The sequence below is a fragment of the Pieris brassicae genome, chromosome 3 (assembly GCF_905147105.1).
Source record: "Pieris brassicae chromosome 3, ilPieBrab1.1, whole genome shotgun sequence".
Classification (NCBI taxonomy): Eukaryota; Metazoa; Arthropoda; class Insecta; order Lepidoptera; family Pieridae; genus Pieris; species Pieris brassicae.
The window spans coordinates 16,065,509-16,091,582 of record NC_059667.1 but is presented as its reverse complement, the minus strand read 5'-3'; the positions used below and the strand labels follow the sequence as shown (position 1 = coordinate 16,091,582).

The 26,074-nt window shown below is 33.7% G+C and overlaps 1 protein-coding gene across 1 annotated transcript; it reads left to right on the top strand.

Moving 5' to 3' along the window:
- Positions 1-10,600: 10,600 nt before the first annotated feature.
- Positions 10,601-11,563, top strand: LOC123707545 (forkhead box protein L3). Its single transcript, XM_045657667.1, has one exon. The coding sequence runs from the start codon at positions 10,601-10,603 to the stop codon at positions 11,561-11,563; it is 963 nt and encodes a 320-aa protein (XP_045513623.1).
- The last annotated feature ends 14,511 nt before the right edge of the window (positions 11,564-26,074 follow it).

Below are 26,074 nucleotides of genomic sequence, written 5' to 3'. Positions count from 1 at the left end.
AAGACTATGTTTACGATTATACTGCATTTTTCTAAATATACAGAAGCCTAACAAAATACCTTTTTAAAGTCGATTTAAACTTATTATTTTTTGTAATTGTGTATGTAGATTAAATCAATAATAACAAAATTAATCTCATTACTATAACAATGTTTATCATATCCGTTAACAAATGGAGAAACGCACACCAAAATATTTAGCGTCGTCCCCGTAACTGCCTTCCCAATTCCTATTTACATGAAATATCAGTCGGTGGAGCGACAGACTTCGCATGTATGTAAATGTTCGCAATTATTTTCTCCCTACATGAATACGAATCTTGTAGCTCCCATTGAAAACACTTATCATACTGAATTCTATGAATCCGTAGAATTTGACAGTTTTTATACGCTTTAAAAATATATATTAAACGATACGAGAAATAGGCATTCTGCCCGTAACGAGGTCTTTTTCAAACAAATATCAGAGTATATTATTAGTTTTTCTACTTTTCTACACTAAAAAAAAGATTTCTTTATTTTTGGAATTAAATTGAATGAAAAATATTGTCAAAACAATTACAATTGACAATTATATTGTAAACAGAAAATTAAATTACATCTTTTTAAAACTAAATGTAATCTTTTGATCGGCTTCTACTTTCTTCTATATAAAACAAGTTCATACCATATAAGAAAACCTAATAAAAAATAAGAGTTTATATATTTAGTGGCTTAATTTATACCTGCTTTAGGAATTGCAATGAAATAGACAGTTAAGATGTATTATCTGTGTACTGTTGAAATGAGTTTCGAAAACTTTAATAGTAACTAATTTATTTGCTAGTAGGTGGCAGCACTGAACAGCATTTGTTGTGACTTCCATATTCTTGATGTGTAACCATTGTACGCAAATATAAATTCCTTTAAATAAGTATAATTTTACTAATCGATTCACCCTTCCTACGAATCATTATAGATGAAAAATTTACACCAAATTGCGAGTAGATATTTTGTGTTGGAAAGTACATACACATCATCATACAAGTTCTCTGTGCAAAATCGAATAGGTGTTCTTGAAGCCTCGTTAAATATTCGTCTCTGAAGCTATCGGCTTACTAGCGAAGGTGTTGTTTTGATGCTTATATAAAATAGACTTTATTTTAACGACATAGATTTGGAATTGCCTTGGCAGGTTGAATTTGCACTTGGGCTGCGATATCTCCTCTTAGGCTTCGTACAACAAAGTAACTTCACATAATATCCGAATCCAGGCGAAACGTTTCAAATTGAAGAAGCCGACGTTGTTCGGAGTGCATGTTGGCTTATTGTATGAAGATTCTAGAGAATATGTACATTTAATTGCTAGAATAATACTTCTTCGTCTTTAATAACTTTTTGAGGAAAAAACACAGGAGTTTTAATACATTATGTTAATGTTTTAATAACGTTTAATAACAGCAGATTAATACGTAATCGGTTAGCGAATTTTTTTATCAAGTGAATTTAAAAAATATATTACGACTTAAATCCCTACGTTATTAACATCGCGAGGAAACATCTAGGACATGAACACATGGCTACTTTACTTTTTTTCCCGTTTGTTTTTAAGAAAAAGAAATGCAAATATATGGCAATATTACGACAATTGACGCTCACCGGATACACTATCGGAAAAGATTTCCTAATTCTTTCGCGTGGGAGTTTGACCCAGATACTAAGCCTTTTGTGAAGTATAGGTGGGCAATATCTCTCAATTGAAGCATTTAGACCCAACAATGCTCTTTAACATTCAACTAATCCGAGATTAAGATCCTATCTGTGCAGGACTCGATAAACACTTCACGCGCAAATACAATTCATTGCTGTCTAGGAGCCAAATGTGATTTTAACGAAACTTTTGCCTTTTAAACTGATATTGAGAAACAAAAATGGGTAGGTTATAGTCGACTGATATAATTTCTACTGATAGAGAAAATGTTTCTAGGTGTTTCAATTCTGTCTTAATATTAATTTATATTATAGTATTAAATATATATTTTAAAGTATTTTACGTACGAAAAATAGTAATTTTGAAACTTATTAACATTTTTGCTAGCTATTTGATAAGATAATCCAAATAAAATATAAATAGCATCAGCAATATGTATTGAATCAAAATGCAGTGCTTGTACTCGATCGTTTAACGCCTTTCTCAAGTTTAGGACATCCTGAGTAACGTGACGGAGGGAATGTTTTGACGTTTTCTTCGTCATATTCTATATATAAAATGTACTAATTGTCCATCATGGAAATCCAATTTAAAGAACCAGCATCTCCTAGACAATCTCAAGTACAGTTATTTTGAAGTGTAGAAAAAATACTGACCATCATGACGGGCCGTCATCGTAGATGTGATGTATTGTGTTCAAAAATACAGTTATTGTTGGCAAAACATACATTGTTGTGGGCATGCGTCCAATAGCCGGACATACCTCTTGTAATTCAATTAAATTCACCAAGATTTGGTGTGAAATTTGAGTGACCGCGCAGATGGCGAGGTAGGAACCTATCTATAACTTAAGCCATTGCAGGTGAGGTTAGAACGACTTATTAAAGAAATCCTTCGTTTTTTACAACACTGATCGCAAGTATACCTTCCAAATCAAGTAACTAATTAAGTATATAAGGTGATTTTTTTTTTTTAATATCAACTTAGCAGAAAGCTCAGAAGCTTTCTTGATAGGATAAAATATGACTAGATAGTAAACCGTAGGAATTCTCAAAAACATATTAATGTGAAAATTTAATTACTAAAGTATCAACCAACATTAGTTAAAAAACATGCCAACAAAAATAGTTATCAGCAGAAATTAAAACTGTAGCACAAAAACGAGACAAAACGTTCCCAAGGGTTAAAATTTAAGCTGTTTAAATATTTATGTACTATTTTCGTATTGTCAAAACAGAATAATTCAACGGCGGCGGAACAATGGCATTGTTCTTCCAAATGTTTTTATTTCGAGCACTCAGCTTCCGTGACCAAATGGGAATTAATCTGTGGATTTTAAGAGCCATTGTAACTCATTGAGCTGTATCAATATTGAGGCCGGACGAGTGTCGAGGGTGCTTCTTTATAATTTGGTGCCATTATCGACAGATTACTCTTGAGCATTTAATCGAATAAGTAATTATCGCTTTGTGACATCGTGCGTAAGATATTCATGTACTTTCGCTATTGGCGTTTAAGCAATTTAAAAACTATTAATACTAATTTACGTAAAAATAAAATGTAAATTTTAAAACTAAGGATACATAAAACGAAATGCACACGCTCCTTTGTTTTATTACATAAGTATCTATCTAATATCTATATAGGTTCATATATAATAAAGTATAGTTTTTAATTTTATTACTTTCATTTATAACTATCTATCTCTACTAAAGTACTAAACTGGTGCCCAAGGAAAAACGAAAAGGAGGAAGACTATTTAGAAGATGAATAGATCAAATTAAAGAAATAGCAGGAAAAATGGCAGAGAGTGGCAGTGACAGTGCAGACAGGAATGGCGGGATTCGGAGGAGGTCTTTGCCAAAAAAGGGGAAAAAGAAGAAGATAGAAATATAAATGTGTATTTATTATTATTGTGCGTGTGTATTTATTTCAGTAAAAAGCTATTATTATTATTATTAATTCCTTTAAAATGCAAACATGATTGATTTGTTAAATAATAATATCTATAGCTAGAGTCCATTTATCAATGACAGCTTCGTTTCAATGCTTTATTTATTAATATCTACTGAATTAAAAAAAAATATTGTTATTAATTACCAGTTTAAAAATATTAATACATGTTTATGAATTTCATGGAAAATAATTTTTGCCGAACTTTAAGTTTAATAATACTAATTTTAAGTATATGTTTTAAAGGCAATGTTCATCTTTTAATGCTATATTTAAGGTTTTATTATTTAGATATGCTAGTGTTATTATTCATAAGTATAATAAATATAATAACGATATTTTTAAAGTAAATTGTTTACTTGCAACTTTCATACAGCCTAGTGAAGCACTAATTTATAGACTATTACATTGAAAGCAGTGGTTAACACAAACATTTGTAGGCCATAACCAGTAGCGTCAAGTTGGAGAGTCCCACAAAGGAGCGGAAGCAAGTAATCCACTTAGTGTCTGTTAATCCTGGCCTGTCATTGTTGCTCGAGTGCTTAATTCGATCAGCCACGTTACATTATTCATACGGAAATGTATTGCTGCGATACCGCTGTGATTTGTTTCGCTTCATTGCGCTTAACCGCTACAATTATTAGTTATTAAGTTATTGTCAGTGGGTGCCAAATAACTTGTTACTAGCAAAGACATATTTCCTAATATGGTCACTTTGATATTTGTATTAAGTATAACCCACACCACAACGCAAACCTACATATAAGCTATTCAAAAAACGCACTTTCTTCGATTAACGCTTTTTCTCCTGAGGGCCCTTTCATCTATAAAAGTTCTTCCGACTACAGTCTTTGAAAATCGACTAGGTGTATTACTTTTGGAAAAAATGTACTATTCAATCAATGTTTATTTGCGTAAGATACTGTAGTTGATATAAATTTAATAACATTTGATACGATATGTACGATAAAAATAAAATAAGAATTTACTAATTCATATGACTAATAATGTAAAATGTAAAACTCCTTTAACAACAAATTTGCGCGCCATTGTGTGTGGCAGAATATGCGAACTTACTATTTACCACCTTACACATTTTTGTACCATATTCTTGCAATAAATTATTATTATTATCATTTAACCACTTTCTTTAAAACAAAATTTTCACTAACGATTCAAACTTATACCTTCTCTTTGAAGCAACGTTTACAAACTGTCCCGTGCTGAAACGGAAAATATTCTTATTTTGCAATGTGTAATTATAAAATGTATGTGTGTTATGTAGAAATTATTATGTCAAGTGCCGATAGTATATCAAATGGAAGAGATTAGCTGCCCACGACACAGGGAATCCTAGTGTGGGATACACTTTATTTTTTAAGTAACCGTCGTTTTTTATTATGTTTGGTTTTTTTATTTTATTACAAGTTATCTACTATATTATTGGGAAGTAACTTGAATCGCGCATGTAATTTTAGTAGGAATAAAAATATTGACCAGCTTTACTCGGCTATGGTCGTTCCATACTTATTTTATTATAGATATTAAATGAAAAAAATAGCAACAAAACTTTTCTTTACCCCAGTTAAATGCGAAAAACTCTTTGGCAGCTTTTAGTGGCGGTCGTGTTGATTGGAAGGTGGTATAAAGGAGTCTATACCCGGCCCGTTCAGAACCCTGAGTAGGTCTCATCTACTTGTCTATGATCGCGTTTAATAATCGCTCTTTTGTCTGGCATGTCTTAGACTCAAAAAAGTAGCAAGATCACCTACTTGCGTATTAGACAAAACAAACGATCACAAAACAGATACAGAGAATGAGGCCAAGACCTAAAAGTTTGTAGCGCTAGTATAATTCATAACATACGAAACGAAAAAGATTACATTTTTGCAAATCCAGCACAATTGGCACTTACAACACAATGCGCAAAATATGACAATTTCATATCTTAACCATGTATCTTTAACATTCCTATCTTAAATCTACGAAGGAGATAAAGCGACACCCTAAAAAATATTTATTGTGTTTATACAAACGTAGGTGGTAATACGAGTACTTATTCATATTAACTCGGGAAAGGGGACGTCATTCTTAGCGATAATTTGAAAAAAAAACACTTAATAATATTATTGGGTTCTAATTTCGTTTGTTAATCGTAACTATAAAAGTGTCAGAGGATTACAATAGGTGCTAACACATTGAATGCAGGGCGCTAGTGTTATGTTACCTTAAAAAATACAAACATGGTTATAGGAAAATCAACGTTACGTTAGCATTATAAGCTATATAATCGCTTGCTGAATGAAATAAATGCTTGTTCAAGTGTCGCAATTGATTTGATATTATGCATTAATCGGTTTTTGTGGGATAGTTTCGGAGAATACCTAAGTGTATATTATTAGCTATGAAAGTTATTTTAGGATATTAAGAAAATATGTTTAAGGTTCTTAGAGCAGGTAACAAGGTATGTAGTTTTTAAATGGTCTTTAATTTTGAATGTAAGTATATCTAAGAAATACGTAAATCTAAACGAAAAGTTTTACTTCGGATATCAACAACTAAGGGGCTGTCCATTTATCACGTGATGGTTTTTTAACATTTTCTAACCCCTACTCCCACATGGTGGTGCGTGGTGAGGTTTAAGACTGCCCTAAAAATTACGTGTATTTTAGTACCTACCGGTATAAAGTATAATCAAATCCTATTCTAGATAATTAAGGACCAAGATAAAAAATGTCTAGACGGAAAGGTTGCAGATTGTTTTGGATTGGATTAAAATTAATATTAATGGTGTACTTTGTACTTAGTTCGTTGCCTGGCAACGGCGATTCAATGTACACTACAAGTCACTATTCGGTTTAGAAATTGCGCGTTTGACGAAAAAATAAGTACCTACACGTGATATATTACTATACCCCCTTGAGGTATTTCGTGATACCAATTATCACCTTGACACACATTTGACCTTGGTCGACAAAAACCTGAAAATAGTTAATATTGCGTTTTTAATAATACTATTTAAGTATACTTTTAAGAAATTGCTTAACAAAAATAATATGACAGTAATAAAATCTTTTCGTAAGTATAAGCACATGCAAGCCAGTAAAGTCGACCGCGCCGTCGGAGCTCGCCTCCCCGATTTGCATAAAATTATCACAAAATTATTATGGACGCCGCGCAGTTAATACCTCCTTTGTGACGCCAAAATATTTTGCGAACAGTTTTCCACACAAAGTCTGTAATTCAATATAGAAGCGGGCGGCATTTAACAAGAAAGCTATTTACATTCTAAATATTACGCTCAAGTTTTGCCTCGAATTTGATGTCGCAGAGTGTACGCTGGAAAATATTTTACTTAGGTAGCTAGTTAGGAATTTCGTATATAGATTTTCAGCTCACCCTGTGTTTTGAGGTGACAATTTACAACAAAAGACAATGACGCGTTTGTTTGCATTGTCAGCTATCAAACCGTAAGACGTATGGCTATACGTTGACCAATGACAATCATACGATTCGCTATAATCTATGTAGATGCAGTAACTATGAAAACGATACGTTTATATAAACGATAAGTTTTTCATATATTTTAACTGGCAACAAGCAAATTCCTAACGGATTCCTTTACAAATATATTGCAATCTCTATCAATTATGTGAAATAGTCGTAGAATAATTTTATATCACAAACTAATCTAAAATGATAATCGGTAATTGGTAACTCTCTAATAAAGTGCTGATTCCAATAATTATGACAATTTTCAATGTCTGTTGAATTCTTTTGATAAGTATACAGATTAAGTCTTGAATCGAGTTCGGATATTCGAAGTATCTTGCTTGCTCGTTACGAATGAAACTGTTGCATTAGATATACTCAAAGTGCAGTACATTACATTAAAATGTATTTGTAAACTTCTACTTAACCTATTCATAATAATTAATATTATATATACCAACCTTGTTAAGCATCACACCTGGATGTTATACAGCAATAATACATAGTTGTCGAATAAACAATACAAACACGAAACTAAGGGAGGCATTGTGAATATTGGTTCGGGGTGTACAATGCGAAGTACTGGGCGGGGCGAACCGCCTTCACCTTGCCACAGCAATTAAAACAATGACGGTATAAAATGTAGTGTTATTGCTATGTTCAGTAAATTATTTAAGTAGGTATGGCGCCAGTCATTTGTTTTTAAAATAGATTGTCAGCCAGTAACGAAACGAAACAGCTCAGTGTGAATCTAACTTAAAGCTGAGATATTTTCTAATTCTCCTGAAATTGTTTTATTTTTTTTACTAGATCTATGGCAATTATATAGCAGACAAAATATACAAAGTATACAGTCTGTGTGGCGAACCGGCGTGATCTATTAGGCGAAAAATATAATTCCGTCATTTCACATATTCAGAAATTGTAATATAATGTAATAAATATAAAACAGAACAAAAAATGTATTTGGCACTGCAGCGACCTCAATAACACTACGGTTTTCTTTCCGCACGACTCTTGGAAAATTTCTAGTCATGTTGTATTATGTACTATAACATATTTGTGTTATGACATCTATAACACAACGGAAAATATTTAATTGACAATTAGCTTTTTTTAAATTTGTTTATACTTTATTTTGTATTCTTTAAGGTATTTAAACGTAGGTAGGTACTTAGTACCTATAAGAATAAAGATTACAATAAATAAGTATTAGCTATTATCTATAGATAGATTACTTAAGATACTATTTTTTTTAGTAATTAATAAAAAAAGTAGCAAAGTTAACAGATCCCTTAGTTAAATAGTAAAAATGTTTCAATCGTAAAAACACATTTTATTTTAATAAACAACTATTGTTAGTTGTCCCGTAGAAATGTTTGGACAAATACCTTAAAATTAGAATTCGTTCAGCGTTCAGGCCACGTCGAGTCTTCGTTGTTGTTTGTCGATCAATTCGTTTGTTTTACGTCACTACTACCCGCACGTGACGCGACCGAATAGTTTATAAACGGTCTGTGCTCTATGCCTATATTTTTTTATCAATTTACATATACCTCTCTACTCCCTAACAGGGAAGAGACTATATTATAGACATGTACTTACTATGGATAATATTTAAACAAATGTTAAAACTATTATCCATAATTGCGGATCGTTGGTAATTCAGATTAACTTTCACATATAGTTTCCCACAGAGTTAGAGAACACAGTGTTTCATAAAAAATATCCCTAACTTTTCAGAATCAGTTCTTTGATTACGTTCAATAGATAATCAAAGGCTAAGTAGGTTGGTATAAAGTTAAATTTTGACGATATTGAGCTTTTATTAATGAGTACGTATTTGATGTTTCACACAAGATTTACGTATTGAAATAATTAAGAATTAAATAAATAAAAGTTGACCCGAAAAGTCAAAGGTAAGTAGGGTTAATTAGTTTATATACTAATGTTTTTTTAATACATTATCTGTAATCTAATTTTCTGTTATTTCCTAGAAGACTACTTCGGAGAGATTTTAACAAAAAAAATCAATTTTCGATAAACGGAATCAATAAGAAATTCGTCTACATAATATGAAATTGGTGGCAATCTAGATGTATACTTAACAAATGGGTAAATATTTCCTGTAATTTCCTTTTTCCGAAACACTGCTTCACAAAGCGAAAGGAGACACAAACAAGATGGCGTATTTAAATGGGCGGCGACGGCATTGTTGGCGAGAAACGCTCGCTCATTCTGCACTCTTCGCTCTCGCTCTGAAAGCTTTATTTTCATTCCTTGTTCACGGTGCTCATACTGCTTCATAACCAAAACGTCAGTAAAGAAAATATACTCTAAAACTAGCAAATAAGGTTAATTTTTAGATGTCCCCATCGCGCCATAGATTGTCACATGTGAAACTGTTGCATGTTTATCTATCCTGTTTTCTCTTGTACCATTAAGTGTATTTTTATATGTGCATCTCTCTCTAGCGCGCCTCCTGAGAAGTAATGTGTTATTGCTTGTTGTGATATCTTCGAAATAACAGGGAAGTACTCGGTACGAAGTTGTCATTTGTAACGGTTTGAAGTAAGGTCTGCATAAAAAATTGTCAAAGATATTGGATAATTATTTTTAGATTGATATTGAACCAATTACTTGGTCATTAACTTTCAAATAATAATAATCTAGTGCCACTACTAACCCATATACTTAGGTAGGTGTTTATAGAATTAGAATTAGAGTTATTAAGTTAATAGTGGATCAGTGACACATCGTCGATATTTAAGTCGGATATGTGCCTATTTTATTCACAATTTTTTTCTTTCATAGGAGCATTTTTGATTGCCAACATAAAAAGAAAAATAGAGCCGTGATTCCAACGGTTTGAGACGCAACGCCCCTCATTAATACCAAAGATAAATTATATTATTGTCGCAGCCAAATTTCTTGAATATGGATAGATTCTTGATAGATAGGATACTTAGTTAATTAAAAGTTATTTCTATTACTACTGATCTGGAGTTAATGCTACCCATATGTTCATTCACAATTTCGTATATATATATTAACTATACGGTTAGGTCATCATATATATATTGGTATTATGATGAATAGATTTTGATACGTCAAACACTTGAAAAAATTCTCTCTACTTTTGGTAATTGTATTTCGTTAAAAAGTATAACATATTATTGAGTATACCTACTTACAATTTACTTATACTGTTAAGTTTGAATCACTATACCAAACCCTCATATTGGCTCTGCGCTTAGTACCGGTGGACTCAAGTCAGGGTGCGTGGAGTTGCAAAGCCGCTAGAGTGGGGCGTCGCTAAACAAAAACACGTATACAAAGCACGGGCGTGCGCTGATTGGCTGGAGCGTCGCAGCCCCCGCCCCCCGCGTTGCCCGCCCTCCACCGGCTGACGCTTACCGGGGCCACCGTAGGCAGGACGCACTCGTGATCAGACCGTCGCCGAAACATGTGCAGTGGAGCTGAGGGAGGTCCGTGGCCTCTCGGCAAAGATGCACCTTCTGTGACTGCCGCCGCGATAGACCATTACCGTCTACAGCTTTACAATTATGCCATTGCTGAACGTTTACGGCTTTATCCACCTTCAGTTGCCCCGTGCTACGGACCTTATGGACCACGACTTGCTCTTTCCATGTCTCTACTGCAGCAGCGAGCCCTTCAACCGGAAGAACCGAAGCCTCAACACAGCTACATTGGCCTCATCGCTATGGCAATACTGAGTTCACCCGAACAAAAACTTGTTTTGTCTGATATCTATCAACACATTCTAGACAACTATCCGTACTTTCGGTCCCGGGGACCAGGATGGAGAAATTCAATTCGCCACAACTTATCTCTGAATGATTGTTTCGTGAAAGCGGGAAGATCAGCTAATGGAAAAGGACATTATTGGGCGATCCATCCAGCAAACGTAGAAGATTTTCGGAAAGGTGATTTTCGAAGACGCAAAGCGCAACGAAAGGTGCGCAAACATATGGGATTGGCTGTGGATGACGATGGAGAAGACTCTCCATCTCCACCGCCCCAGTCTCCTCCGCCTACGGCCTTGCCTTTACCCTTCTGGAGTGGAAGCCGTGTACCAGGGGTTGTTCCGCCGCGAAAAAGACAGTTCGACGTAGCTTCCTTATTGGCTCCAGACGACGCACCGGATAAAAAACCTCGACGTGACAGTAGCTGTGAAGAAGAGGTCGAAGAAGATATAGACGTAGTTGCTAGTGATCAAGAAGATGTGAAATTAGGGGAAGATGAGAGTCGGACGCCGGTCGCTCCGACGGCACACTACCCGCTACTTGGAGGCTGGTGGCCTGCGCTGGACCCAGCCCTTCTTCAGCAATTGAGAAGACATACATCTTCAGCTGCGTCTTCGGCTCCTCCTAGTCCGTCAGATCAACAACGCCCACCGGACACCTAAATAACCAAAAATTAGCCCGTGTTGATTGTGTAAAATAATATCGAACGTTTATGTACAAATGTGAATAGTGATAATATTTAGTTGTCATACATTGTTCATTCAATTTCTTAAGAAATTATTTCCGTTGTTCGGTTATAATTGGTGCTTTAAAAATCATACTTTTATTTCGTTTCTTTTGAAAATACGTAATTGTTTTTACAATATTTGACGCCTATTAGAAATAATAATAAAGTTTTGTCTGTTTGAAATAGTAGCAATAAATAGTAATGATATAGCTAAAAACGCTATTTTAACATTTATAGGTAATTGATAAAAGTCAAATCTAGATTAGTAGGTGAACCTACAGTTTACTCTTTATTAAAGTCTGAAAAACGACCAAGCGATTGTAAATAGGGCTATGTACTTAGTGTCAATGTTTTTGTATATATTTGATGGTTAATCTCTGTTTCTATACATAATGACGTTTATCTACTTATGTTGTTGCTAGAAATATGTAACATACTTTTAAAGTAAGACAAATCTATAAGAAATAAATAGAAATTTTAAAACCTAATTTACTTTTCATTTAAAACCTTATATTTTTACACACATGTTTATCTACGTAGTCAAAACGAACTTTATAAAATTAGGTTTTATATCAATTATACACGATTTTTTATTAATTGTCAACTGTCAAATACTAGACACCCCATAGTTGGCGCGTTTCTTACGCAGTGTAGCCTACGGTAACTCTTGATCGAAATTAGCATCGCAGTCGAGGAAATGCTACCAGAATTAGGAAAATATAACTATATTTAAAATTATATTTACGACCTGTAACATTTTGTATATTTGAGTGCTTTGACCCTTCTCGATTGACTTCCTACCGCTTAACTTACTTGATAATTGTTACTCCATTAAAATGTTACTATACAAAAACTGAGTACTTACAGACATATTATATGACTGGTTGTTAATGCACATAATTTCTTTGTAGTGTCGTTAATAGCAGTTAACGATTTAGAGCTACGACGAAGATGAACTTAAAACTAGTTTTTTAATCCCAAATTTTTTCCACTATGCAATTCTTTTTATATTAAAACATAATATTTATTCTAGGTGTACCAATATCATTAACCTATATACATAATAAGCCACTAATTATATTCCTTTCGTATATATAAAAACTATATATTATTTGCGTAACTGCGGGCCATCAGTGGAAGGTCATCCTCGAGTAGTATCTTTACGTACCTAATACCCACCAAAGCTGAAATTAGTAAAACTAATTAGTCTATGAATGAGGAAAATAATATATTTGAAATATATGGCTTTAGTTTTGTAATCTTTGTGTCTTATAATTAGTGTTTGTAATAGTTTGCCCAGCCACCGCTCTTAATTGTTTCTCGAAAGATAGAACGTGTCATCAACATTTTTCTTTGCATTCATAGAAATATTTAATAATATTTATTAAATGTTTATGCGGTTTCGTAATTATTGTTTTGTGGCTTCCATATAATTGTTACTTGTAAATCGTAATTTTAACATTTCAAAACTGATGATTTGATAAAACTAATAGGTGTTATGTGGCGCCTACCGAGAAATATTTATTAATCGTTGTCTTTTCGTTAGAAGTGATTATTTTTTATTTTGCGGTTGAGTTAGTATTTTAACTGCGATTTAATGGGATGTTGAACCATAGTCCAGTTTGGAGCAATAAAGACGATATAGCGAGATATAGCGTTATGAAGTTCCCTACAACTCAAAGTTTTAGAATTTTAAAAATTAATTAATACCTACACACATATACAGATATTTAGACATATCTTTAATTACTACTTGAGGTAGTTACTTTAATCTAAAATCCGCTTTTCGGACGGCTAACAAAGTGGCAAATCTGCAGTCTTGTACGCGAAACAGAATTTTGCTGTCGGAGGTTAGTGAAAATTGTTTGAGTTCAATTGTATGACAATAAATTAATAATGGTTTTCTGATTCTGATTTTAAAGGCTAAAAAAAATTAAACATTATTAACAGAAAACTGAAATTATCAGACAAATGACAGATGTCACACCTAAGATTATTTCAGTTTTCTGATAGATATCAATGACATAAGCTTGAAACTTGCTAAGGTCAGAACATGGCTCGCGTGGAAACAAGAAAACACAACTAATTCACAGACTAGATATACATATTCTACCTGTTACATATATATAATGTAAATGAATATGTTACATTTTTCTGGGTGCATCCGTTACACCCAGGAGAGGTTTCATTTTACTAATTTCTTAAAAAATAGCTATAGACAAAGAAAAAACTTTTTACATTGATTATATGTATTAAAGTATTATAGGACATTAGCACAGATTAAACATATGAATATTACCTACTTAATATAATGCGCATAAATACCTTATGAATCTGGATTCCCAAAATTAAAACTCTTTGTTCACGCGTCTTAAGGAACTGATTAACAAATGAATCACTTAAAGCGTATTTGCTTTTTTCCCTGCAAACTCTAATGACGTTATTATCTGCGTGTGAAATATTTAGGCAATTTAAGTCGGCGTTAAGATTGTAAGTGTTTTTAAAAACATTTTATATTACTCGTTAATACTTTTCTATGAATGGTTTTTTGTTTAATAATGATGGTATTTATCCTGATTCGTAGTAGTTGATAGTAAGGTCTGTTAACTATATGTCTTGTGTAGAAATTAAAAAGATGTTTTTTAAAAAACTAATGTTTATGATTTGTTCCGGATATGATTAAGCACATTACATGTGACTTAGTATTTATATATAAGTAATAATTCTAAATATAAGTAAATGTCGTATCAAATATATAATTTTGCATTTCCTCCTATATATTCATTTATGATAACGGAACTATTGTTTGGCTATTTCGGGATAATGCAGACGCAGAAGTTTTGTTTTTTTATAAACTATGATTAAAAGAGTAGTGTTGGCCTACCGTCAGCGATTCTCATCCTTGACATATGAGATCGATTCCCGGTTGTGCGCCAATGGACTTTCTTTCTATGAGCGTATTTAACATTCACTCGAACGGTGAAGAAAAACATTCTGAGGAAACAGGCTTGACTTAGATCTAAAAGGTCAACCTACTTTCCTATTACATTGGCAAATGATCATGAAACAGATACAGAAATCTAAAGTCCAGACCTAAAAAGGTTGTAGCGCCATTGATTTTTATTGATCAAAGCTTTTTTTTTAACAATTTTGATTGAATAGCGTTCACTTGCTTTACGGACACGTCACTGTCCGGGTTTTTTTACTTAATGATAAAACACCCTTTCTGGACGTAGTTGAGAAATTGTATACAAAGGTACCAAACCAATGTTCTTTGAGTTAATCCTAACTTTAGTATAAGGCACAATAGAAAGAAATAGTCAGGAAGTTGACGCACTCTTCCTTCAACCTGTTTGTAGTTTACGGATTATCACAGATGCCATTGTTTCGGCGATTACATGATAACATTCAATTTTAACAAAGCCATAGAAATGCGTAAGAATGGGCACATGTGAGGGTTTAAACTATAAAGGATAAGTCAGTTCACCAAAGTACCAGGTAAAATACGTAAAATTTGCGTTTAATATTTCTATTTAAATATTCGTTGTTGATAAATTTTCTTGGCTTAGAACGCTAGGCTTCACTAGGCCATAGAACCTCTCAGGACAATTTAATAATATTAGATTTTTTCTACGCCTACATTGGTTCTTTTTTCGTCGAGTAATTTATTGGAACTTATGCCTCTGTAAGCTAGCTATTTGTAGGACAATCGACAATGTTCTATATACATATATGTGTATTGTACTATATTAATAAACCATAACAAAATACGGTTGAGACAAAATTTATATAACGCTAGCCCCCACACCCCTGTTAAATGACTAGATAACAGCACTTCCGTCGTACATAGTGCATGTTTAACAAAAGGAATGTTTATGAATTGATAGAGAAGTAGCTAACGTACAGAGCACGTAAACTTCGCACATTACCTGCCTATGCAGGTTATAATTTTCTAATTAGACAAGTCCAAGATATACATGGCGAACTAACCGTAGAACATGAGCTTATCCATTGCCCTATATTCACACCGTCCAGACACGACCTGGAGCAACACGGATAACAGTAGACGGAAATAACCATTTAAAAATTTATTATGATGTACAGAAGGCAAACAAGAACTCGCAACTATTGTAAATAATAATATTACCGATATAGCGTCGTATCTCGCGAGACGAGTTAATGATTTTATTTTATTATATTTTTAGTATATAAGAGATGGAAAAAAGTCCCCGGCCAAGGCAGAGTAGTAGTAGTAGTAGTAGGAAGGAAAAAATACCTTAAGTACAATACAATAATAATACCTACTGTTTTCTAAAGCTCAAGTTAAACCATATACTTACAAGAATTAAGTTATATCAGATGTGATATCATGTGATGACATGTACATGTGTTTCATTAAGAGTTTTACAAAATAAAACCAGTGACGCTATACGTACAACCTTTTTTAGGTATCTGTATAATGAACATCATTTGTCAAACTAATAGGCAAGTCGGCGATCAACCTCCTGTGCCTGACACACGCCGTCAATTTTTTAGGTCGGGTTTACATTTTTCTTCACCATTCGAACAAATATTAAATGCGCAAGAAGACAGAAAGTCCATTGGTGCACAGCCGGGGAACAATCCTACGACTACGAGAGTCGCACGCTGAAGCCACTAGACCAACACTGCTCAAAAGACTGTAACAACAGTTTGCAGGCACTCTAGGTATAAGTACGCATACGTATATATCCCCAAACGTAATTTCGCATAGCTTCTACTGAAAGAGTCCATTAAGCGAGCATTGAGGTGAGAGTGACCGGGCCCTCGCGAATTGCCTCCAAATCTAAACGCTTCCAATTCCAAGTGACGACAAAAGGCGACTTTTAGCAGCAACAATGAGTGAATGAAGCAAATTACGGCTTTTTCGCCTCTTGAAAGCGCCCATCGGAGCGGATGGATTCGCATTGTCGACGAACGGTTTGCACGCCGAAACAAACGCTAACAATAAACAGTAAAAAGGAAAGTGTAGTATTTTGCGTGAAGTGCGTTTCACAAAGGGTGCAAGTAATAGGTGTTAATGTGACAGAATTGCTGAGCATTCTGAATGTCGCCACGGGAGTCGCCCTCGCTTATTTTTATAACAAATCATCGACTTCATTATTGACAATTGTTTTGTAACGGAATGTTTTATTTCTTTATTTTGCATTCGCGTTTAAAGGGTTAAGGGAAAGGTTTTTATTTTATAACAGTTCGTTACATGATTGGTATTAATGACAATTTTAGAAGTCTGTTATTTTATACAGAACTGCACATACGTTTGACCACAATCCCATCTGATTTTAAGTGAGATGCGGCCTATTGGAGGTCCTGTCCAGGAGACGCTTATTTGACTACCGCTTGAATAAACCCATATCACTGTCTAGGGAAGATGGAAGAGGGCAAGAGTTCCAATCTTTTGCTGTTTTTACAAGAAACGATCCAAATCTTGCAGTGCGGCACCTGGGCATGACAACAACGAAGGGGTGAACGTGCTTCTGGATGAACGCTTGAAAAGTTCCATGGAGCATTCTCCGGAGTGCAATCTATAGAAGACAGAAAATCAGGCAAGTGGTAAAGCCGTCTGTCTTCTGCCGTGGTCTAAGAAATAAAATACAATCCGTAGAATTTTCTTACAAACATGTTGCATGATAGTTTGTGGTTGTAAGTAACTTAATACCTATCAAAAAGAACATTAGAGGCGTCATTGCGCAATAAACCGGTCAACATTCGAGCAAACAAAGGGTGGTTTCAGGACGCCACAATGTGATGCCAATTAGAGTTTTATTATCGCTACTGTATCAATAAACTTAAGGGTTATATTCGTGTGATGTAATTTGTAGACGAGTAGATGGTTCTAGTTCAAACACCAACAAAACAAACACCGCTGAAGAGGTATGGAGTGGACCGCCCGCAGATTCGCACTTCAGACCCTTCAGGGAATAGAATATGATATGGGGCAGATGGAAGAAAAATTTCAACGTTACGCATATATATTTTTTATACAGAATATAACGTTAAAAATATATAGACTATATTATACTAAATAAAACCAGTGGCGCTACAATCTTCTTGGTCACCTCAGATTTCTTCTCTACTGTACGAGAAACTGTTCAAACTCAAACTCAAAATGACTTTATTCATATAAGTACCCAAGTTCACTTATGAACGTCAACAGAAAATATGTTAAATTGATTCTAAATCTACATTTACTATTTACTACCAGTTCAAGTTAATGGCGTAGAACTGGCAAGAAACTTTACGCCAATCTTTTTGATCGCCAAGTTAAATGCGAAACTAGATTGAAAAATCCAGTTACTCTATTATCGTATACCAACCTATCCCCTATGCTAGTTATCTTCACAAGTGAATTACTACTAAACTAATTAGTAAACATTAATAATACTGTGTTTAACTAACGCGAGAGTCACATTTTTACTACGGGAATAAAAGTTTGATATTACAAAAACTACAAAGCCGGCTTTTCATACTCCATCGAGGCACATGTGTTGGTCAATCATCTTTACGTTTTCTTTAAAAAAGCGGTATATAAATTTCATGCAGCGCCACTAGGTTTTTGGGTACTAACTTTTGGCCCCACGGAAAATTATGTGCGTGTATTTAAAACTAATATCGATTACAATCAATCAAACGCGTGGGTTTGGATTGACAATCTCTTAAGCAAACAAACACCAACGCCTCGACCACTCGATAGCGGATTGATTTCGAATAAAAAACGTACTTATTTAACAAAATAACATTAAGTACCGTTTATGTAAGTGTTGCTGGTGGTCTAATGTTGTTGATAAACACTCACAAATATAATCAACGTCTTATATTTATTTTGTGATAGCTTGATGAAAATCCGCTTTCATGAAAAATTACATCGAATGCTTAATTACTTTATTGCACAAAAAAATCGCTATTATCGCCCCTTCATTTTTCTTTATATGTCATGCATGTCATAGTCATGCCAAAAATATACTGAGTTTTGAAACACGAAAGTTATAGTTTGCACTAAATCTCAACCTTATCCTTATATGTAGGTGAGGCACGTCATCTCATCACACGAAATTTTTCTTTACCTACCAACAAGTTAATAAAATAACCGGAGCTTATGCTATCTTAATGTTATGAAGTCGGTGTAAAGACGAAACAACAGCTAAGTTAATTTTGTAGTAACTATTTGTTGTTTATTGGCGAAATTTTTAACAAAGAGGACAGGAATTCGGAATTGCGAGAAATATTAGTTTAGTTAGAATAGTAATCAACACATTTCTGCGTTTGCGTCTTATTATATTTATAGACATTTTAATCTTTTTAACCAAAGTATGCACTCATGTATAAAAATATCCATTCTAATAGTTCAAGACATCTAAAGTTACTTGAAATAATAGTCTGTGGTAGTCGTATTCAATTTTACTATAAAGCTTTCTTATGCAGAGACAAATTATTACGATTCGCCCCCAGCCCCAAGCCCCAGTAATCAGCATCTGTTTCCTCTGAGCCACAATTAAATGTGCACACGCGAGCGGCTTCCAATGTCCTCACTCAAGCAGAAATCGACATTTTATTTCAATTATTATGGGAATAGTGACAGGGTTCATTGGTGTTTTTATTTGACGTAACGCAAATTATGAGAAGGCAAATATTTCGATATATTTATTATATTATATATTTGAAGTTATATACTTACGTTAACGATTTCTGATTTGGACGTGACCTATAAGTTAATGCTGTTTGACATTACAATAAAGAGAAAACTGTTAAACAAATTATTACAATTTATTCCAAGTTTAAATAAAAATGATTTGACATTTTGTATGGTAAATATTAACAAGGAGTGACAAGTTCAAGAGAAAAAAGGCTTTTAAATCATATTGAATAGCAAAAACTTATAATAACATGCAAAAAACGAGTTAAAAATAATAAGTAATATATCATTAGTTTTCTTTATGTCCAAGTAGCTTAGCCATTTGAGCCTAATACACATCGTCGCTTTTTGGATCTATAACATGTCCAATTCCCCACGACATTTTCTATTTATTAATTAAATACAAGAAAAAAAAGTCATATTTATTTCACAAAATTAAAGGAAGTACGTAAATTAAAATTGTCTAATATTAAGTTAGAATATATTCAACATAATAGTAGATCAAACCAACAAATATGTGCCTCTATAAACATATTAAAATCAAAAAACTTGATCCCAATATCAACAGTTGGCTCATTGTGGCGTGAAGTTTTGTAAGAGAACCCTTCGTGGAAGCAACAGTGTTGACACAACGCGATTGACAATGGACCCAAACTAAGATATGCCCTTCTGAGATTATGACAAACGTTTGACAAGATGACTGGTGCTTTACTATAGGTATATCAGCATATATCCCACGATCGTCATAATCAGAAGCTAGTATATAAATGTAAATTTTATAGGGAAATACTTTGAATTGGTTTTTTTAGCTTAATTTTATTGTAACCTAGCCTAGTTAAATATTAAACAGTTACAATATTTCATAAAGGTAGTCCTTTAAATAGTTTTAGGTTACATAATTTAAAATCCACTTACTAGTGTCTTGTAAGTCTCGCCTCATGTTCATAGTGTTCACTAGCACTTGAGATTTTCAGTCAGATTAGTTCTAAAAACTACACTAGCTCAAAAGGCCTTTTAAGTCTACGCTCCAGCCCATGGCCGCATGTTGTGGTTTTTTTTTTCATTTCTTCGTTGACGATTCCTGTGTTTTAAATGTCAATGTCTAACTCCAACGAATCGGATTGTACGTGCATATTGGTCCCAGTAATATAGCCAGTTAAGATTCCTTAACTTTAACTATCTGTAACTCTTTTGCAGGGCAGTGTCCCAAAGCGCCGGTTTTTGTAACGGAACTAGAGTTTTTCTGCTTTTTATTATATTTTGCATTTCCCGTGCAACACTGCAACCCCTGTAGCGTGTACAATAATAGAACTGCTGAATTTCAAACATGCACCCCAGTATGTTTTACACTTCCTCTTTTGCAATATCAATATTTCTAGAGGCACCTTGCTCCTTACTCCACCATTTTAGACAACTGCTTCTGTATCCTCGGGTTTTTTTCAAGATTGCAGGTGCAGTTTCTTGGCAAACTCGGATGGGTCTGTTTTGTTTGTTTTCATATGAGTACCAAGACTTGGTTTTTATTCAAATATCCAGCATCATTTAATATGGTTTGCTGTTATGTTAGCTGAGTTTTCCTTAGCAGGTCTTACTGTGATTACCATAGGCGTTAAGCTTCCTCTTCGTTCTGTTTTTAACCCGGCTTGTTGGTGGCTCCTCTTAAAGCTTTTAAAACCGCTTCGGACAAACTTAGTACCCATTCTTTCAATCTATAGTAATTTTTCTTTCTTTTCATTACAGAATACCTGATATATCGTATCAAATATCCGATGATATTTGGATATTTCTATGGTCGATAGCCGTATTACAATTTATTTTACGATTTCACGTTTTAGGCCTTCAAAGGGATCAACATGATACGTATTGCGTGTGATCAGCTGGCCACGCATCCGTGCTCTACAAGCAACACGAGATCTATATTGTGTTGTTAATTTATAACTGTATCTTTAAAAGTAACAAATGTCAATAGGCTCTCTGTATTTATAGACAAGTACTTATGTACTTATCGATCCTGGACAGCTCTCTTACCTTTTTTTTCCTAATACCGATTAGCCTGGTTTTTTACGCTAGATGCCTTCTTCCCCTCACCTGAGGAACATATGTATTATGTTAAGCCAAATCATATATCTATAATACAATTGTAGGTTTCTAGATTTTGGTCACATCTACTTAAGCACTTGATTATACCTGACGCTGTTTGGTATAATATATGTACTTACTTATTAAGTTTTTGTACGTGTACGCTAAGAAGCCGTTATTAAAATATGTATTGTAATTATATACAAACCAGTGTTAATAAACAAATAAAAATATTCGGAAAGGTTATATAGATACTCCTGCTTTTATACATTTCATATTTGCTTCTATATAATCAGTAAATTTATTTATTTGAATACTACCAATAACGGAATTTCAAAATGGTTAAACAAAATGCAAATCACTAAAATAATATTTTTAAATCTCAATAAGTATTTACTTTCTCATCGTATGAATCGCGATATTGTTAAATGCCAGGTATATCGACAAACACGAACTCCAAACAGCGCAAACACATTTTATTGAATACACGTTCGTTGCGTAAACAGAGTTCAAAAAACGTAGACGAAAGTTTTGCCCAAATATTTGTTGATTGCGGCATTATCGTAATTATGGATGTGTACGAAGACTGGTAGTTGGTATGGCAGAGGCTCATTAGAAACACATCATGGTACAAGTGTCAATAAATACGCAGCGAGTCGGGGGGACGGAACATATTTCGTTTTTTATAGGACATACGAGTTATCTGGACGGACGAACTAACTGTTTAATTTTATCTATAGGCTATTTTCAAAAACCTTTATTTTTATTCGTTCTGATATGATACCATTATACCATGAATAAGCAGTGCCTGAGGTCGTAGGTTCGATCCCCGGCTATGTACTTATGGACTTTCTTTCCATTTGCTGGACAGGAAGCTGATCATCTACTTGACAAATGATCTTGAAACAGATACATAAATCTGAGACCCAGACCCTAACAAGATTGTAGCGAGTTATGAGTTACAACTTTTGAAGTACATTAGATATATATCAGATAAGTACTTTACAGAAGAAAAGAGCGTACCAATTTTTAGAAAACCGGCAACACACGCAAACCTTCTAGGATTCTGAGTATGCATGGGCGGAGGGGAGGTATCACTAACATCAGGTTAGCATCTTACCTCTTTTCCCCCTATGATTGTTCTATAAAAAAAAACCTGAATTTACTTAAATTCTATACGAATGTATTATGTCTGCGCCTCTTCGTCCGCGTGAAAATTGGAAAACAAAATTTTGATAACGCGCTTTCATGGTCCGGCAATCATTTTCTTTCCACAATCGCTTCAATTGTTCCAAAGATTAAAGTAGTAAATATAACAACTAAACTAAAAAGTATACTTATACAACTTTATGTGCTTACTATAGAAGTTAATCCAAAGCTGAAAGGCACTAGACGGTATAATTAACAAGAAAAATATTATTGTCTTTTGTTAAAATAGTGTAAAAACACATGAAGAAAAACACTTTTTGAACGGATTAAAGCTTTGTATTATTTTTAAAACTTATAGTTATTTACATAATTCTAAATTTTAATTTTTTTCCGACGTTTCGCGTACTTTTCAGTGTGGTCAGTCACCGTGACCAGTGAAGAAAAATATTATAATATTTTATGACAGAAAAACTCGTGTGTCAGTGCGTCATCAAGGAGTGCGTACAAGAGCATTAACAACAACGCAGGAGCCGTTTCGGGTTACATCTTATATACTGTGCAAACATACGACAGACGATACCTAACTAAGTGAATGTACGTTGTACAAAGAAAAGGTTTTGTAGCCGCTAGATTCAATCAAAATCATTGATAGGCTAGTTTCAAGTTGTCGACGACCAATCACTACCTGGGCGGTTTGATCCCTTGACGTTGCGTAGAGATGTGGGGTATCTTTGCATCTTCTACCGCATTTACCATTGAGAGTGTGCCGAGGAATTGTTTCGGAGAGGACCTGTCGCTAAGTTTTATCATCGGACGTCGAGGTAGAATACGAAATTCCACTCATGTCGTTCCACAACTCAAAGTTCTTGATGCAGTTTTTGTCTTCAAATAAATTCAGCTTAGGATCATTCAAGAAAAGAGCGCAATGCCTAAAAGACCGGCAACGTACTCGCAAGCCCTCTGGCATTGAGAGTGTCCCTGTCACTCAAATTCTATAAGAATGGGTAGTACATATGACCGTGCTTCTTTGTCCGCGTCGAAATGAAAAACGAAATTTTGATAATGCGTTTTCATGGCCTGTCATTCATTTTCTTTCCAGTGGTGGCGCTTCAATTGTTATCTAATCTATTCCAGGTAAAACATACGTAGTAGCAAATATAATAATTAACTAACATCCGACAGTGTCGTGGTCGACTTATCAATCCGAATTATATATAGACTTGTTTAAGCGATCGCGGAATATGCTTAAAAGTAGTGTTAAGAATATCCATAGCGCTAAATAACCTACACTATGAGCACACTCCACATACAAACCCTCACGTACATACCATCACAACATCACACGAAACAGCCGAATTAGGTATTACTCAGTTAAATGTATTTAATATTTTTTTTCCTTTGGTATATATTTGAACCTTTTTGTATATATTATGTATTCCATTTTTGCCTATATCATACGTATAATTGTTTTGATTTTATGTTAGATAACATTATTCTAAAAAATTAAATTACAATTAACAGATGCATACTGATTGAGCCGATAGTGATAGGTTAACCCGTGAGGATCCTTGCTATAGGTCCTTGCACTGTGTTACACAGTAAAATAATAAAAGTTGAAACAGAATTTCTATTAAAGCAGAGAACATGTCAATATTTCTCATATTATTGTATCGTTCCCAAGGTTCACAAACCACTCTTGCTCAAGTGCAAGGTTCATTTCAACTCCTAATATTTGTTTCATTGTGTTTGTCTGTCTTCTTGTTTGCTTTAACATTCTCTTAAAGGGCCTCGGCTTGACCCATAATGACGTGACGCTTTAGTTTGTTTATTAATACAATAAAATATATGAATTTGCTTTTAATAAGGAATTGTATTTAAAACTTTTTTTATTTTCATTTCATTACTTTAACATACATATATAAAGAAACAGTTCCCATACGTATGTATGAGTATATATTACTAGCGGACCCGACAGACGTTGATCTGTCTTGACTATGAATATTGATTTCGAATTGGTATAATTAACTAAAAATGCTTAATATATCATATATACAACATTCTTTAATTGTTTTACTGGCGCGTATGTAAATAGTTTTGTTGGTATTCCGACACGGCAATAGGCGACATATAACTGGTCATGTGAAAAACATGGATTTTTAACACAAACAATTAGCAACTGTAATTATTTTATATGTATTTTATCAATATAATAACTCCGATTGAAGCATTTGTTTTAAACGATATTTATTTTTCTTACATCCTCTTTGACGATATTTGCAGCACGCATTCTGTCAATGTTATGTCAAACGCCATAAGGTTACATCAATGAAATTAAAAAAACAACAACCATTTTCGTTCATACTAGAGTTGGTCTAGTATGAAAAACATCCTTCTGAGGGTGAGTTACAAGAAATGCATAACTAAAAAAAATACAAGTAAATCGCACACAGAACACAGAATTATATATTATAGGCATTGATTATAAATGACTCATAATAAAATAAAATTTGTATAAACAATTATAAGCCAATTAAGATTCATAAATTTCGTAGTATTATTTTAATAGTTTAATTTATATTAAAATATAGGTGACATAAAGAGACAATTTTGTTTATTGTTATCGATATTAAAGTTAAAAGATTTGCAAATAGGTAGATTAATTAGATAGATAGATAATATACCTTTATAACGAAAGGAAATAAAGATACAAAAACTTTTACGCCTACTTTACTACACGTACCCTAGGTATTTCCTAAGGACATATATATAAAGCTGGTATAAATAAAATATCAACTAATAAAATGAGATCAGGCTAGTCTTGCGACCATTAAGCCTTTTCGTGTTACCGGTGTTATCTAAACTCCCCAATTTGATGATACAAATCATATTATAGTAAATGCTAACGGATAGTCAACTCCCCCCGCCATTTCTTACAATACGATGCATGGCGTCAAAGCTACGCGCATCCACAGAACAGTAGATAAATATAGAATATAAAATTAGAAACTCCATACAAAGTTTGTGAAATGTATCATTATGAATGTAATAGAAAATATCAGAGTTCGATATTATGTGTATACAGCGGTTCAATAGATATGTAATTGTCGTTTTTAGTTTTCCATGTTACATACAGTGATTACAGTATTCTTTTTTAAATTTATTACATGACTATGGATACAAGTTATTTAGCCGGAATACAATTCTCATAAGTTATAAGTTAACATATAAAATAAAACTTAAAACATAGATAAGTAGGAACAGATACTTTTGCATAATCGTGCACACGTGTCCTAATTTACCCAACTAGCTGAAAATCAACTGTAACCCTTGCAGAGCAGTTTCCCAGCACGTAACTGTTAGTAACTGACGTACGTCGTATTAGGTTAGCGTCCAAGTGTTGTAAGTACACAGACTAGGAGAAACAGCTTAAAAACATTTTCCACATTCACAATATATGTCGTACAGATATAAGAATATTTGTATAGGGAGCCAGGAGGTTCTTAATTTAACTAACCATTTAGTATCTGTACAAATAACTATTAAAAA